This window comes from Acipenser ruthenus, chromosome 2, assembly GCF_902713425.1.
Source record: "Acipenser ruthenus chromosome 2, fAciRut3.2 maternal haplotype, whole genome shotgun sequence".
NCBI classification, from domain to species: domain Eukaryota; kingdom Metazoa; phylum Chordata; class Actinopteri; order Acipenseriformes; family Acipenseridae; genus Acipenser; species Acipenser ruthenus.
Genome location: NC_081190.1, coordinates 40969065 through 40984900, shown reverse-complemented (window position 1 = coordinate 40984900; position 15836 = coordinate 40969065). Strand labels below are relative to the sequence as shown.

The 15836-nt window shown below is 35.0% G+C and overlaps 1 protein-coding gene across 2 annotated transcripts; it reads right to left on the bottom strand.

The window, feature by feature from the left end:
* Positions 1-713: 713 nt before the first annotated feature.
* LOC117408623 (Golgi membrane protein 1-like) lies at positions 714-15150 on the bottom strand. Of its 2 annotated transcripts, none has more exons than XM_034013786.3 (10): positions 14901-15150; positions 13292-13437; positions 12859-13038; positions 9782-9836; positions 9179-9281; positions 8334-8454; positions 6677-6872; positions 4334-4681; positions 1827-1958; positions 714-1222 (listed from the first exon to the last, which is right to left on the bottom strand). In XM_034013786.3, exons 2-10 carry the CDS (start codon positions 13418-13420, stop codon positions 1134-1136), a joined length of 1353 nt encoding a protein of 450 aa, XP_033869677.3. In that variant the 5' UTR covers positions 13421-13437; positions 14901-15150; the 3' UTR covers positions 714-1133. The 2 variants fall into 2 exon arrangements, with proteins under 2 accessions (XP_033869677.3, XP_033869678.3); XM_034013787.3 differs by having other exon boundaries at positions 714-1219.
* Between the last annotated feature and the right edge of the window lie 686 nt (positions 15151-15836).

Below are 15836 nucleotides of genomic sequence, written 5' to 3'. Positions count from 1 at the left end.
TAGTGAATTAACCTAGTGAGCCACCTAGCCGCGGGCATTTTGTTTGTACTGTTCAGTACCTTTCTGATGTTGTAAACACCCACCTAATTTGGAATGTTATTACTTGGAGAGTTTCATTTTATATTTAACCATTTTAACTGGTTGTATATGATATTAAGCCAAATATAACTCACTTATATGCAATTCCAATTTGTACATCATTGTATAATGTACACAAATCACAAAAAATATTTATATATTTTTTAAATGGTAGATTTTATTTGTAAGAAATATGGCAAAGACAAATGAAACAATCAACCTTTTCAACACAGATTAACTATAGATTAAAAAAATAAAATAAACCTTAGGTAAGTAATTAAAGACTGTATGAAAATGATTTACTGATCTGTCTTGAGTGGAGTTATCTTTCCTGGACCTATATGCAGATCTAACACATTGGAAGAGTCTGATACGCTGAAAAGGCAAGAATTAAAACATAATTATTACGGTCTTCATATTAATAGCGTTATTTACTGATTCCAAGGTCACATTTAAGCATTCACCTATAACTATGAAACAGTAATGCATAAGATACGTAGAAAAATGAAACATTCTTACACAGAAGTCACAAGTAGAAGGCTTAATCAATGTATTCGCATTATTGAAGCATTCCAAACTAAGTACATAATTTAAAAAATGTTTCTGTACATTCCTTAACGTATACAGAAAAGCTCTTTAAAATGTTTTTTTTTTTTTTTTTTTTTAAAGCACGTGGAACATACATTCTGCAATGAAACTGAATTAGACATTTGTAACAAACCAACTGGGAAACATTATTTGATCCGATTTCACCACTGTATGCCTTCCCTTGGGACCAACAATTCATGGCAATAGTACTTTTGTAGTGTGGCTTACATATCAAAATGTATATACATATTGCTGTGTACAAAGTGCAAAACAAATAAACAAAATCTCCAGTTTACTTCATAACCCTGTCCAATTTACATTGTTCTTCAGAAAATTCATTTAGTTTTAACCTTTGCAACTTTTTTGTTTACACTTTCTTTAAATGTTATTATAAAAAAGCCCTCGCAAATCCATGTTTGTATAAAGCCTACCACAACCATTTGCATGGACACTGCAACCAAACATTTTTAATGCATTTGATAGCCTTCAGTCTCCATCTCTTCATCCTCATACTGCCCTTGGTCTAAATCCACCATGTTTTTCTGATCTGTGTCTGCTTAAATTAAAACACAACATAGGTTAGAAAAGTATTGTGGTTGGCCATTTTTATTATTTAAATATTCCGACATTCTTTTAAATCTATATTTTATGACATTTGTGATATCATCTTCCTGTTGAATAATTCTACAATTCCACTGACAATCTAATTATTAAAGACGACAAATGTAGCCAACGCAATTCAACTTGCATGTTTGAAAAGCCATGCAATTGCAAAGTTATAATCCTTTTTTTTTTTTTTGGAAGGTCATTTTTTATGTGTGTCATTTCAATTACAGATAAATATTTTAGAAGTGTTGAAATTGATGCTAAAATAAGCTGATCCCTTACTTGTTTTCTGTTGTTTAATGCAGTCCCCAGTGATGTGGGGAAAAATACACAGGATCACTGAAAGGATTAAAAAACCCTAACAGGGTATGCATGATTGTGAATAATGGCATGTCTTGGTTGATCTCTTATAATAGCGTCTTGTAGTGCTTAAACAAGTTCCTGAACTCATAAAAATCAATCTAAAAGTTAAAACAGGATGCAGTATAGTAAATGCATTCTGGGTAAGGGATACAAAAAAAAATAGCTCAAAGCTTTTTTTTCTTTTAAATTACCTGTGTTCTCTGCAAGCTCTGCCTGTTTGTCTGCCTCAAATTCCCCCACGTTGTCATCATCTCCATTGTAATCAGCTCCTTCACTGTACTTCTCCAGCTCAAGTCTAAGGTTACCTTCGTTGTTTTTGTTACCTATAACAGATTCAAAGAAGACAAAAGTGCTTTTGCAATGCTTATTTTGGGAATGTGGAACCAGCTGCAAATTGCCCTACAGGTAATGGGTAATGTTTCTATTTCCCAGCTTGTTACATTGGAGAAGAAACTATGTAGTAAACTACAGTAGACTCCTGTTAATCCGTGTTTCGATAACCTGTGCAGTTTAACACAGTACATCATCAAAATCTATTAGTGCCGAAATCATCTGATCTATGCGGAAGCAGGTGTTCACACGCTTTATTAGTGTGGAAATCGGCGTATCTGTGCGGAAACTGAAGGTCAAAATTGAACTTAATTCCATTAAATTGAGTACAGTATAGTGCAAGCCAATGCATTATAGTTACTGAAACCAGTGACAAACGAGCAGAAAGCAGATTTATGACCAATTAGCCTGGCAGTCTGAATATAGAGCAGTTATGACAATTAAAGACAGAGCAAGATCAGTGACTCTTTTTTTTTTTAACCAGCTCTCTCTGCCTCTGAACAATGCTGATTATGTACAGTATATTTTGACCGTTGTTGGGACGTTATATTTTATTTGTATTATTGTATTTTTCGAGTTTTCAATTAATAGCTCAGGGATTTCCCAAACAGTAAATTCAATTTTGGCTAATCCATGTTTTTCACTAAATCTGGCTCAAATCGGTCCCAATATGCACAGATTAACGGGGGACTACTGTATTGGTCTATGTTACAGAAAGTAAATCACAAAAGAGGGTTTTGTTCTAAAGGTGTTATAATGCAGGACTTCCATTAGACTTCAAGACTTGAAAATTAACAGGCTCCTATTGTTTTTTCCTACTAGTGTCACAGATGAGTCCTAAAAAAAAAAAAAAAATACATATTGTTTGGTTTTACCAATTGAGACACTCCGTCCTCCAAATTTCCTTGCAACCAAAATTAACATTGCAAATAGGACTAAATTAGCAATTCTCCTTGAAATTACAATTGTGGGCAGAGAAGCGGAGTCTGTGCCTTCCCCCACTCTCCTTATTCAATTAATCATGCAGAAGCTCCTTGGCAACCAGCTACTCTAACAAACGTACTAGACCAAAATGTGTATTTTGTATTGCTGGATCAAATATCAGAATATTTTATACATTTTTTACATCTATTCAAAAGGCAAAGAATTAGTGTCTGTGTCCGCCAGACATTAATTACACTGCCATATGATACAGATCAGGTACGTACCCCAAGCGTTTGTTTTTCTTTTATGTCATGTATTTTTTGTTACGTGTAATGTAATAAAAGAGAAGTAAAACTGAGTAAATATTGTTGTTTCTTTCTTTGTACAACGCCACGTTTTCCATTTTATCTTATTTGTAGTTGTTTATTACTTTATGAAAATGTGTGACCACTTTGTTTATTGCAAAGACACAACAACGGCAGGCATTATACTGTCTACTTTATATACTGTTTTTACCTGAAATACAAGATTTTTTTTCATTATTTAACTGTAAACTACTGCATGGTATCTTGTTTTTGTAGTTAATTCACTAGGTTAAAGTAAGGCCACAAGCTATTATTACTTCTGGGATTTTAAAAAAAAAAAACACAAAAAACAACAAACTTTAATACAGTGTTGCTTACAATGGCAGAGATTAAAATTTGCAAAAGAACGATTATTGGAATACTTGTCTCAATTTTGAACTGATATCCGAACATGAGAATTCCATGTTCGTCCCAGCACTAATATTGAAGATCACTGAATCGCCTTCTTTCTTGAAAACACAATAAAAGAGGGACAGTCTCGTATTGTGTGAGGTCAGAGGTTTCTCACTATCTTTGTAAGTGACCTGGGGATCTGACCTTACTTGCCTTCCAAACATCCTAACACAAAATGTTACAGAATGGTGTAATAGCGTTCATAGACAACATTTTATGGGAATCATTTTGTAAGTGGAGTGAATTTTACAAATAAATAAATATATATACCTTAGCCTATCTTTATATTTTTCTTGATGCTGTGCAGATTTTTTAACCCCATATTAACAAATTATGTTTTCAGACAAAATCATACTTTTACATGTAAATATTTTCTTCATGGAATGTTACCCAAACCCTATATATGAGTGTTCCACATCTTCACCTTGCCAGGGGAGCCAGAAAACAACTTCAGCAGCCTGTTACAGTCAAGTTACATACAAATAAACACCAAAATAGAACAAAGCTTCAAAGCAACATTTGACAATAAAATAAAAATGTAGTTCACTTTTATAAACCTTGAAATCTTATTATTACCTATAATAGTGTATTCTAAAGAAACTAAAACACACATTGTACACACTGATGCATGTAAACCAACACACACACAAAAGGACAAAAAGACTAAAAGACTTTCATTAACTGACCTTCATCATGGTTGTCTCGGTTCGGTGAGTCATCAAAGACCTCCATTCCATTGTGATTAAGTTCTTCTTCCTCCTTCTCTTCTGAGACATTGACATCAACGCCTTTCTCAAGGTCTTGGGCCTCATTCTTGATCACGCTCTTTGTCGGCACCTCCGACTCCAGCTTGTCTCCATTCTTTTCTTCTTCAGCGTCCTGCAGCACTACATCCTTCAGCTCGCCTCCCTTCTTTTCTTCTTCAGCCTCTCGCAGCACCACATCCTTCACCGCTGGAGTCTCAGAGCCTTTCAGCTTTGACTGGTCTTCCTCAATTTGAGCTTTTTCATGCATCACCAGTGGCTGAGCTTCACCTTAAACAGTTAAACCAGGAAATCTATGCAGTTAATAGTGTACTCTCTGCTACAGTCGTTTAAGGTGAAAGGGAATGACTTGTTGGGGGTTAAATACTGACAGTCCTAAAAATACTAATTACTGTCTGACTGCTTGGGAAGCAGTCCACTATCTAGCAGGTAATGCCTGCTGTGTTGGGTATCATTGCTTATTTGTAGAAGTACCATCATACTGTTCTATCGTCCATTACAATATTAACTATTACTGTTATTCAATCAATTCAGATAACACCTCTAGGGGCAATTGTATCTTAGGGTACGTTCACACTGGGTCCATTTGTCCACACTCCATACGGTTCGGTACCTTTGGCGTGAAGTGTGAACAACAAAGTCCGCTTAGGAAACGAACCACAACGAGTCCCCCGAGACAGGTTCGCTTGCTAAACATCAATGTGAACAATTGCTGGACTCTGTCCTTTAACATAGGAAACAAACTAAACAAGGTAACCTGACTCTGAAGTAAACATTTTGCACGTAGTTTAGCATATTCTGAGGAAAAAAAGTAGAGCAAAAAAACTAAAATGTCTTTGGGAACTACATTAGATTTATAAGACAGAGCAGCAGTGTGGAGTAGTGGTTAGGGCTCTGGACTCTTGACCAGAGGGTCGTGGGTTCAATCCCAGATGGGGAACACTACTGCTATACCCTTGAGCAAGGTACTTTACCTAGATTGCTCCAGTAAAAACACAACTGTAAAAATGGGCAATTGTATATAAAACTAATGTGATATCTTGTAACAATTGTAAGTCGCCCTGGGTAAGGGCGTCTGCTAATAAATAAATAATAAAAATAATGAAAACTGGGATTGTCACAGTTTCAGCCTTAATTTGTTATTCCAGTCAGAAACAGTAAAATTGCTGATCGTCCTGGTTTTGCGATTGTATTTTTTAATTTTTTTCATGAAGTACAAAACTGCATCAGTGTTCTCTACAAGTTAATAGCAGAGTAATGCATTAGATTTTGTTAGCACCATTCAAAAAAAAAAAAAAAAAAATTATATGCATTATTTGTGTAGATCATTCTGATTATGTGTACAATATATATTTAAATGGTAATAGCTGATCTATTTTTTAAATCTGGCTTTTTGTACATTTAACATGTGTTGACTATATGACAATATAAAAGAAAACAATAAGTTGCTATGATCTGCAATAAAATCACCCGATGTTTAATTTTTAAACTATTATTGTGTTATTACATAGTTATTTTAATGGCTTCAGAGTTGTGAATTGAAAAAAAAAAAGGCCCAGTTTTTCACTGTGAAATCTAGATAGTGGGAGAAACAGTCTGAAGCCCTGACAGAAAAATTCAAGCTGAACTGGATAAACTCACAAAAATAGTCAAATATATTCAATCTTCTCTTAAAATGCCGACATTAGGAGGACCATGCAGAATTGCGTAAACTGCATTATTCTCCTAATGTAGGCATTCCATACATGCATTAATTAGCTATATTAAAACCGGAGCAATTCATCTGCAACCTTTCAATATACCTTGCAGATATTGTAAAACATCCGGTTCACAAGCCATATAAACAAACCAAGTTCACTTGAAAACTGCATTGTGAACACAAACATATTCGGTCCTGAAAAAAAAAGGGAAAAGGACCAAAAAAAACTAACTTTAGTTCACATCCAAACAAACTCGGTCCCTTTGCTCACAGATAAGTGTGAACAGCAAGCAAACTAAACGAACCAGACAGAGTCAGTTTGAAACGGACTCAGTGTGAATGTAGCCTTATTCATGCTTTTTATTATTCGGGCCACAAAATAACTTGCAATTCCTTGTTTAAAAATGCATACATTTAATATGAGCCTTTAAATAGATTTGAAAAGCCATTTAAATAGATAATCGTATATTAGTTTCTAACAGAAGAAAAGAGGTTTTGAAAACAAACCAAATGTAAAATAAAGTTAAAAAATAATCATAGTGTAGTGGTCACAATAATCGTCTTACCCGTGTCTTTTGGAATCTCATTGGTTTCCAGTTCAGTGTTTTTTGCTTTTTGAGTTGCTGTTTCTTTTTTTTGGTCATTAGCAGACTGGCTGGGACCTTGATTGCTGGTTGCTAGTACCAGTTCATTTTTTACTGGGTCTTTATTTTCATTTACTTCCACTTTTCCTTTTTCTGTAGTAGGAACCAATAGTTTTGCCTTGACAAAAAATGAAAATATTAAGTTAGGGCATTGACATGAACTCAAGTACATACAACCTTAAGCGACTTAATTTTCCTCTGGTAGTACAGAAGCAAACTAAAGATTCAAGGGGTTTCCTTAGCAACAGCATTTAATAAAATATAAGTTAAATTATAAATTATACTTGAGAAATTCATTTTACAAGAGGACTTAATTGAGCAATTTTAACTGCAAATTGTTTAGCAATTAAATTAAAAGCTGCCTGAATTGAAATCATAGATGACATTAATATGTATACATATTCTGCTGATCTTATTAAAAAGGTTTCAAATAAATTAAATGATACAGCTTTGCATATGTCTGCATATGTGCAGGCGACAGTGTGTGTTGCAGAGATAAAGGTTACATGAACAGAACCACATTATGGGAGACAACGAGGACTTAAATACTGCAATAGCATCCTGTAGCAGGGCGGTAGAGAGCCCTGTACGTATTTATTTGTTTATTTTATTTTAGAACGGGGTTCCCCTCCGCCCCTGTGCAGATTATTGTTTTGTGTTTGTTTATTATGATTTATTATTTTCATGACGGCGAGGTGCCGTGTGTTCTGTTATTATTTCTGTATTTAGTTATTGTTTTGTTTATGTATTTAGGACGGCATAGCCGTTTTGTTTGTTATTATTTAGTAGCGTGGATGGGAAGCCCCATCCACACAGTATTTTAGTAAACTCGTGCAGAAGGTGGCCATCTCCAGAATTAATTAAGTGATTAATTTTGTTGCTAATCGGGAGATGGTTACTTGAATATAAAAAGCCTGCAGCTCTCCAGCTCGTGGTGGGGTGTTTTAGGAGCGGAGAGAGCGAGAGGAACGAGAGAGTGAAAACAAGACTGTAACATAATTCCAGGATCAGTGAAGGCTACTGCCCAGCCTGACCTGGATCATTTATTGTTTATTTTGTGTGCGTGATTTGTTTTGTTTACACCTTTTATTTTGCTCGGTGAGCACAATGTTTTTGTTTGAATATTTTATTTATTTTTGTTAATAAAAACGGCGCGCCGCGTCACTTACTTTAATCTGCAGTACTGGTTTGTTTACCTTCCTGCTTCTGCCTGACGTCACGTCTCAGCCATTCCTGCCACACATCCCTATTGCAGTATTTAATCATCACATTCTTAAGCTGAATTAAAAAGGCATTATGGTCGTTTCCTGAACCTGAATAAACTCCCATTCAGTCTTTATAAATTATAAAGGGTAAAATGTAGGGCTTCGAAAAAAACACTGGTAATGAAGGGTCACTAAAAAAAAAAAAGTTCACTACAAAAGAGTGCACCACACTTACAAGAACAGTCTGTACACCATTAATGCCACTGAAACGTCTGCATATTTCTGTAGGATATGCAGTAGCTGTTATTTCCTTGATAAAGTTTCACTGCAATTGCCCCCCCCCCCCCCCCTTCTTAATTGACTGGTTTTATTACCATTGTAGTTTCTGTTTTACTGTCTGCAGTATCTGCCTTTTGCTGCATCCCTTCTGAGAGTGCTAAAAACCTTTCTTCATATTGTTCCTTCAGTTCTGTAATCTGAGCATTGCACTGGGTCCTAAAAACAAACAGTAACATATTTAGGCAGGTGTGCAAAACCCACTGAATTACAAACTTTATTAACACGTGACTCAGCGACTGTGTCTGAGCCACATGTCAATGTGTCTCCCTAGTGACCAGGAAATCAGAGAAAATCATAGGACAAGCTATAAAAAATAATTGCTAAAACATATTACTCTCATAATAAACAATAAGTGTAGTGAATACAGCATTCAATGTAAAGTTTACTAAATTACTTTGTGCTAAAAACGAATGCTGACCAGATAACGTTATGGAAGATGGATTTCCAGGCCAAAGAAAGAAAGAACAATTTAATAGACATATATCCAAGACATGCACCTATTAATTGTTACATACACAGTGTTGCAAAAGTAGGCAATACTGTAGGTCATATCTTTCTCTGTGAACTACAGTGGTGTTTTAATTTTGCTGTGCAGTAATCCAAGCTCTGAATGAACCCACTGAGTGCAGTTTTACAATGAAGTCCATAGTGCTGCTGGCATATACATGATATACATGAATTACAGCGGGTTCACAGAAAAATGTTTTCATCAGACACATTAACAGTGTGCACAAAAACCAGTGCTAAATAGTTTACTACTAAATAATCAGACAGGCAACTACACACTACTGTGATTCGCCTTCAGCGTGGGTTATGAAAACATCCCTGTGATCTACGTTGCTGTTGAGCAATAATAACTGCATCAGCTGTAGAAACTTACATATCATATGTCAACTTTTTATGAAGGCTGCTCTGGTTTCTTTGACATTCCTGAAGCTCCTTCTGTAACTTCCCATTGTCCTTCAGCATTTTATTATATTCATCTGTTGAGAGGAGCAACAGTTTATAGTAAATACCTGCATTCCTCTTACACCATAGACATGTCTTCCATAGGTAGGTATACAAAACATTAGGAGATGAGGTTACAGATTTGTATTAAATGCCTTACACTACAGCCAACTGCTGGAAGTGCCCTAAATGTGTGTTTCAGACAGACACACTTTGACAGATGACCATACAGTGTGGAGACACCAGCTGCCTGTATGTGTCAGTGCTGTCCAGTCCTCTTAACACTTTGTTTTTATCCAATCAGGTCCTAAATGCTCATTTAAATTAGTGTTTTACAGCAGTATTCACAAGCCCAAACCCTTGAGTGTTTTTACCCTGCATATACTAAACTAAAATAAAAATAACATAATAATAATAATACATCTTAGGTTATGGTTAGTCATTCAGTTTAATTTGTCTGCTTTCCAATATGTAATGTAACAAACACTACTTATTTTTTCAAATTTACTGTACTAAGTTTCATTTCTGATCTTACCTTTCATTTTTTGAAGAGAAGCTGTACTTAAAGAGATGTTGAGTTGCAGTAATGCCTAAATTAAAAAGATTACACAGAACATTAAAAAAAAGACATTTTTCATTCATTCCAACCTTTTTGTAAGAGATTAATAAGCAATATCATTTAATCTTAAGTGCCAAGGATCCTGGTTCTGTCACCATTTTGGATAGGTAACTTATCTCTCATTTAAATGCGGTACTACAGTAGAACCTCAGTTACGAACCCCTTGGGAATGGAGGTTGTTCGGAAGTCTAAAATGTTCGTAACTCTGAAATCTGAATTTTCAATGGTTTTATTAAATGTGCACACCTGCTACCCACACCCTAAATCTGGCGAATAATAGAAAGATACAGCACAGTAATACAATACTCATATCGTTATGATTCTAAAGTCTTTAAAACAGTTCTACACACAGAAAAAAGGCTACATTTAAAATGACCATTGAAATCGTAACTGTAGCATAAACAGATTTAAACGTTCATGAAAACCTGGGTTAACGTTGTGTTTGTTTTAAGCAAAATGCATTCGTGCAGCTTGCCTCCTTTGGCTTGAAAAAAAAGCTGTGCTTTGTTTAAAACTAAAATGTTCCTAGTAAAAGTGCCTGTCCAGTACTTGCTTTAAATCAGCCTCACCTTTCTGGATACATTTGTTGGTTCAGTAATTTTGCCTTCTCCATGCCTAGCATGCCACTTATAGGAGCGCCTATGTGGTTGCACTGCACTCATGGGTGAGTGATTGCGTACTTCCGGTTGAATGTGGGGTGTTCGGTAGACCGGTCAGTTCATAACTTTGGTGTTCGTAACTCTGGGGTTCTACTGTATTATCTTTTCCTGATTCCAGGAACTGTTGATGGGCAAGCCATGTGCCTCGCATTGTTACTACACTTTAGCTGATAATGACTATAAAAAGGATTGTTCGGATAGTCAGCCAATGAAAAAACAGCCCCCTTATTGATACATACAAGAAGTAAAAGACGACTAAAAAATCTGATCTAACAAAACTAGCAAAGGTTCACAGAAGGTTTACAGCAAAATCCCTTGTGTTAAACTGCTGTGTAACCCACAATCAAAAAGGGAGTGCAGTTTACCTATTCTAAGAATTGATGTATCATAAAAGATTCAAGTATTTTTCTTTCACTGAGCTGTTCTGTAATTTACCCACTCAAAATGGTCAGATGTTCCAGCCAGTTTGGCATTGCAACATACACAATTAAAGAGAGCCGACAATAAACTTAAAGTAGAGGGCAACGTTTTGTGTTTATTTCCCACTCCAACTGCTACTGCAGTTTGAATGATTTAATTTAGAAAAAGAGCAAATCAATTAAAACATATGTCTTCTCAAACTATGTCTGGCATGGATTAATTCTTAGTACATTTATGAATTCCAGTATGTTTAAAATAAAGTAAACTTTAAAATCAATGCAGGATACTATTAAAACAGGGACTCTCTGGTTAAACATTTAATAAACCACTCAACCTTTAAATTTTTTTTTAATTATATTTCCCTTCTTTTATTATTATTATTATTATTTATTTCTTAGCAGACGCCCTTATCCAGGGCGACTTACAATCGTAAGCAAATACATTTCAAGTGTTACAATACAAGTAATACAATGGTCCAGTGGTTAAAGAAAATGACTTGTAACCAGTAGGTCCCGGGTCCCCGGAATTCCGGCTGATTCACCTTGTGACCCTGAGCAAGTCACTTAACTTGTGCTCCGTCTTTCAGGTGAAAAGTTGTTGTGACTCTGCAGCTGATGCATAGTTCACACACCCTTGTCTCTGTAAGTTGGCTTGGATAAATAATAATTAAAAAAAAAAAAAACACACACACATTTTTGGAAACTGAAAACTCACACTGCGATGTGGTACAATCACACCATGCTAAAAAAAAATCCAGGTTGTCATTAAATGCAAGTAGACACTCTCAGTCCTGAAAAATAAATCAAAATCTGTCCATTTGTGAAGAAAAGAACTTCAGGCCAATATTGACCTCCTCTGGTGTCAATGTAGATGAGATCCCTGATCAACAGACTGTTCTGAAGTCCAGGATCTACCAGCAAGCGACATTAACACCAGAGGCTCTGGAGAAGCTCTCCTGGCCTGTGCACAGGATGCACAGAGATCACCAGTGCTCCTCCCTCCTTGACCTGGTGGATCTCGTCCTGTGCCTGCCAGCCTCCACAGCTGAATGCGAACGAGGCTTCAATATAATGAAGCAAGTGAAAAGTGATTGGCGGTTGAGTCTGAAGTGTGATACTCTCTCAGACTTGCTCATGGTTCAGCTTGTATAAAGATAGGAGTTTGACCCAAACCCAGCAATTGAGCTGTGGCATGTTGCTAGCCTTTGGTGCAGGAGACCAGAATGTATGGATGGCAGAAAGTGTAGTGATGAAATCAGCATGGAAACACAAAACAAACAAGAGGAGATTGTCTGTCTTGGAGATGAGTCTGAAGAGGAGATTGAGTGATTTAGTGTAGCAAATGGCAATATTACAGTTTAGGGGGCATTATATATTAGATATTAGTCCTACAGTGGAAACATGGTGTATTTTGGTTGATTATGAATTATTGTTTCTACTTTTACTTAATATTTATTTTAGTTATTATACTTCTTGTGAATGACTATAATGTAAATATCATTTACTAATTAAACTTCAAAGCTACAAATTACAAAAACAAACAATAATAAAGAAACACAGCCCTGTACATGGTGTACCGCCAGAAGACTTTTTTTTTTCCTGAATTAGATTTGCTGAAGTTGTTGGTGCACCCAATAGTTGTAAGACATTTTTTTATTTCTGAATTAGATTTTCAGAAGTTATTTGCACAGTTACATTACTGATATTGTTCTAATGAATGTTGCTTGCTTTAAACATTTTTTTGTTCCATTATTGAATATGTCAAACAGACGCCGCAACGCATGTAAAGGTGTTTTCAGTGAATGGTCAAAAATTATTTTGGCTGGTAAAAAGTCTGAGTGGCTGGTGAATTTTTCCATCCACTAGTCAAAGTAGCTGGTTCATCAAAAAGTTAATTTTAGGTCCTGTGCCATACCTTGTCATCCTTCCAGGATTTGTGAGCTTTCTCCAGCTGCTCTTCATGCAGAGACTCTATTCTATTGATCTGCTCTTTCTGCTTCTCCAGCTGCCCGTGGAACTCATTCTTCTTCAGTTCAACAGCACTTCTCTCTGCTGCTGCTCGACGCACCTTTGATTCCAGTTCATATACCCGAGTCTGAAAAAAAAAAAATGGCAGAGACATGACTGTTAAATAAATTGCCTTTTGTGTTACACAGTTACTGAGAACCCTAAAACTGTATTTAAAACACAGAAGGGAAAGGCAAAAAACAAAACATTAAATATAACCAATACATTTTAACTGTAAAAGGCAAAAGATTTTAATGAGCAGATCTTCCCACAAGCGCCCCCAAATATTAACGGATAATGAATTGTAACAAACAGGGAATGTCATAAAACGTAAATGTTACCTGAAGTTCAATGTTTCGAGAGTTAGAAATCCAGTAGTTAAAACCCAGAACAACTAGACTAGCGATTAAAGCACCAATTAGGATTGGAGGAGAACGCCCCCCTCGACGACTATTTCCAAGGCCAACCATCCCAAATAAATATTAACCTGGAAAAAAAAGAAAAGTGGTTTACTTGTCTTTATCTGAAGGAACTGTTAAAAGATAGAGGGGACCAATGGTTTCAATGCGAGGGAAATAATAATAATAATAATAATAATAATAATAATAATAATAATAAACATCTCTGATACAAACCATCTGATAGAAAGAAATTTCAGATTGCTGTATCACATTAATTTAAGGGTCTACTGTACAGGATATTATACAAACTTTATACAGTATTAATTTTGTTGTATTTGTCTTTCATGTCTAGGGGGCTGGGGCATACAGACATAATGCACCCCAGACCAGAGGTTTTCCATTTCTGAAAAAAAAAAAAAGCACAGTGTTTTTCTTGATTGCATACCGGATAATTGCATATTCCTGTTAACTTAAAACAAGAGAAGCACATTTCTTATGAAAATACACAAGCAGTTGTATGCATTTAATCAGAATATGCAATTATATGGAACATTATATGAACAATTGTGTGCAATTATCAGGTATACAATTAAATGTACCTGGTATACACTGTATATGTTACTAATAATTGCATAAAACTTTTAGGCACATGGGCTATGTAATTAGCATGAATATACTGTAATATGAGAACTGGATGTGCTTAGTATTAATGAAATTTATAATTAAAGTTCGGGAGGAGGGTCAGACACCAATCTCTGCATCACCAAATTGAATCATTCAATTTACACATTAGCTAATTAAATTGTTAGCACTATAAATACCCTCTTCACTTATCTCTCAGTTGCGTTTTGATTTCATCGTAACCCACCACCTCCCCATCTCCACCTTTCTTAATAACAATTTCTATGTTTTATCAATGGGGGTCTCAGGCTCGTCCAGTCGGCCAGGCAGCGAACCCTCAAACCAAGTTAGGTTTGATGCCAAATGACTGTGTATGTACAACATACTTCTCTGTAAAATCGCATACTCCGCATTCTCCACAATAAATATTTGTACTAAAACATTTTGTGATTGGTGTTTGTCCCGAACTACTGAATTAAAGCTGGATTTCTACTTGCATGAATTGTCTCAATAAATTCAGTAGATACTGAATTGATTTTTTTTGCAATTAGAAAAACAAGAACTTGCACCCTCACTATATATATATATATATATATATATATATATATATATATATATATATATATATATATATATATATATAAATTCCAAAATGCGTTTCGATGTATTACTAGGCGTTATTTTAACAGCCCCCCAGGCTTGAGATAAATAGTTTGCTGGCACGAGTTTTCAAACTCGAGTACAAAATAGATAACATATCCATAAATTGAAATTAAAGCTATCAAACTAAATTAAACCATAGTTGTTTAATTATACCAATTTTAAAAAAAATACTAGGTCACTCTCAAACAAAGACATTTATAATAGTGTATGTAAACAACTATCAAGATAACGAGAATAAACTACAGAACGGATACACGTCACTTACTTTAGGTTTGGACATCCAACAATTGATAGATTATCTTTTCTTTTTTTGTCGAGTTTTTTGCTGCAACTAACGTGTTATGATAAAAAAATTAAAATGCAAAATCGTGGATGTCCCAAAGACCAGCTGTAAAAAAAAAGAAAAAAAAAAGCCAGGAAGTCAGTGACAAATACGGAAGTTTCTGTTTGAGAAACGTAAACCAAGTTACTTCTATGAAGACATTACAGATGACTGCCACGGTACAAAATGTGGGGATTTAATCCCACCTCTTTTGGATGTTACCGACTTTATTTAATTTTGGAAATTGTCTGATTGATGTTGTCTCGTGGTAAACTAAACATACGTTTGCGATAAATAAATAAAAGTCAAATCTGCCTTTGCAATTTTTGGAATTAGCCCTTTACAAATCTGAAGTAAATTAACTGCACTGTATTTTTTTTCAAACAGTAACTAACAGCAATACAAAAATTATATATCTAAATGTCTGTTGTATTAATGTATTTTATTAATTGAATAATCACTTTTTAATGCAAAAATAATGTAATCATGGGTGTCCTTTGATGATGAATCAGCAACTGAGTGCGTTACCAGGTACAATTAATAATCAGTTTATTAATTATAATAACACAGCCCCTATTTGGGCCAAGACCACACCACAAAAACAGTAAAAAAAATAGAAAAAAAAGTCACTATTCCTTCCTTCATCTACTGACCCTCACTTGCACTTGCTCAAGTTCTTGCTCTTTAAAATTATATGTACAACATAAAAATAGTAAATCGTTACACTCATACTTATAATGTTATGGGGGAAAGTTTATTTTTCCAATAGAAAATATAAACATTGCATCTGTACAAACTGTGCATAATATATCAGCATTTTAACCATACAATGAATATATTTGAATACTACCGGTGTGCATAAAACTTAATTAAACTAAA

What these genes read in the sequence shown, in the direction of transcription:
- LOC117408623 (XM_034013786.3), bottom strand. Translation starts at nt 13,420, where the DNA reads ATGGTTGGCCTTGGAAATAGTCGTCGAGGGGGGCGTTCTCCTCCAATC. An exon ending in GTAAAACAGAAACTACAATG is followed by an intron (nt 6,873 to 8,333) that starts GTAATAAAACCA and finishes TTTTTTGTCAAG; the next exon opens with GCAAAACTATTGGTTCCTAC. An exon ending in CCGAGACAACCATGATGAAG is followed by an intron (nt 1,959 to 4,333) that starts GTCAGTTAATGA and finishes AATCTGTTATAG; the next exon opens with GTAACAAAAACAACGAAGGT.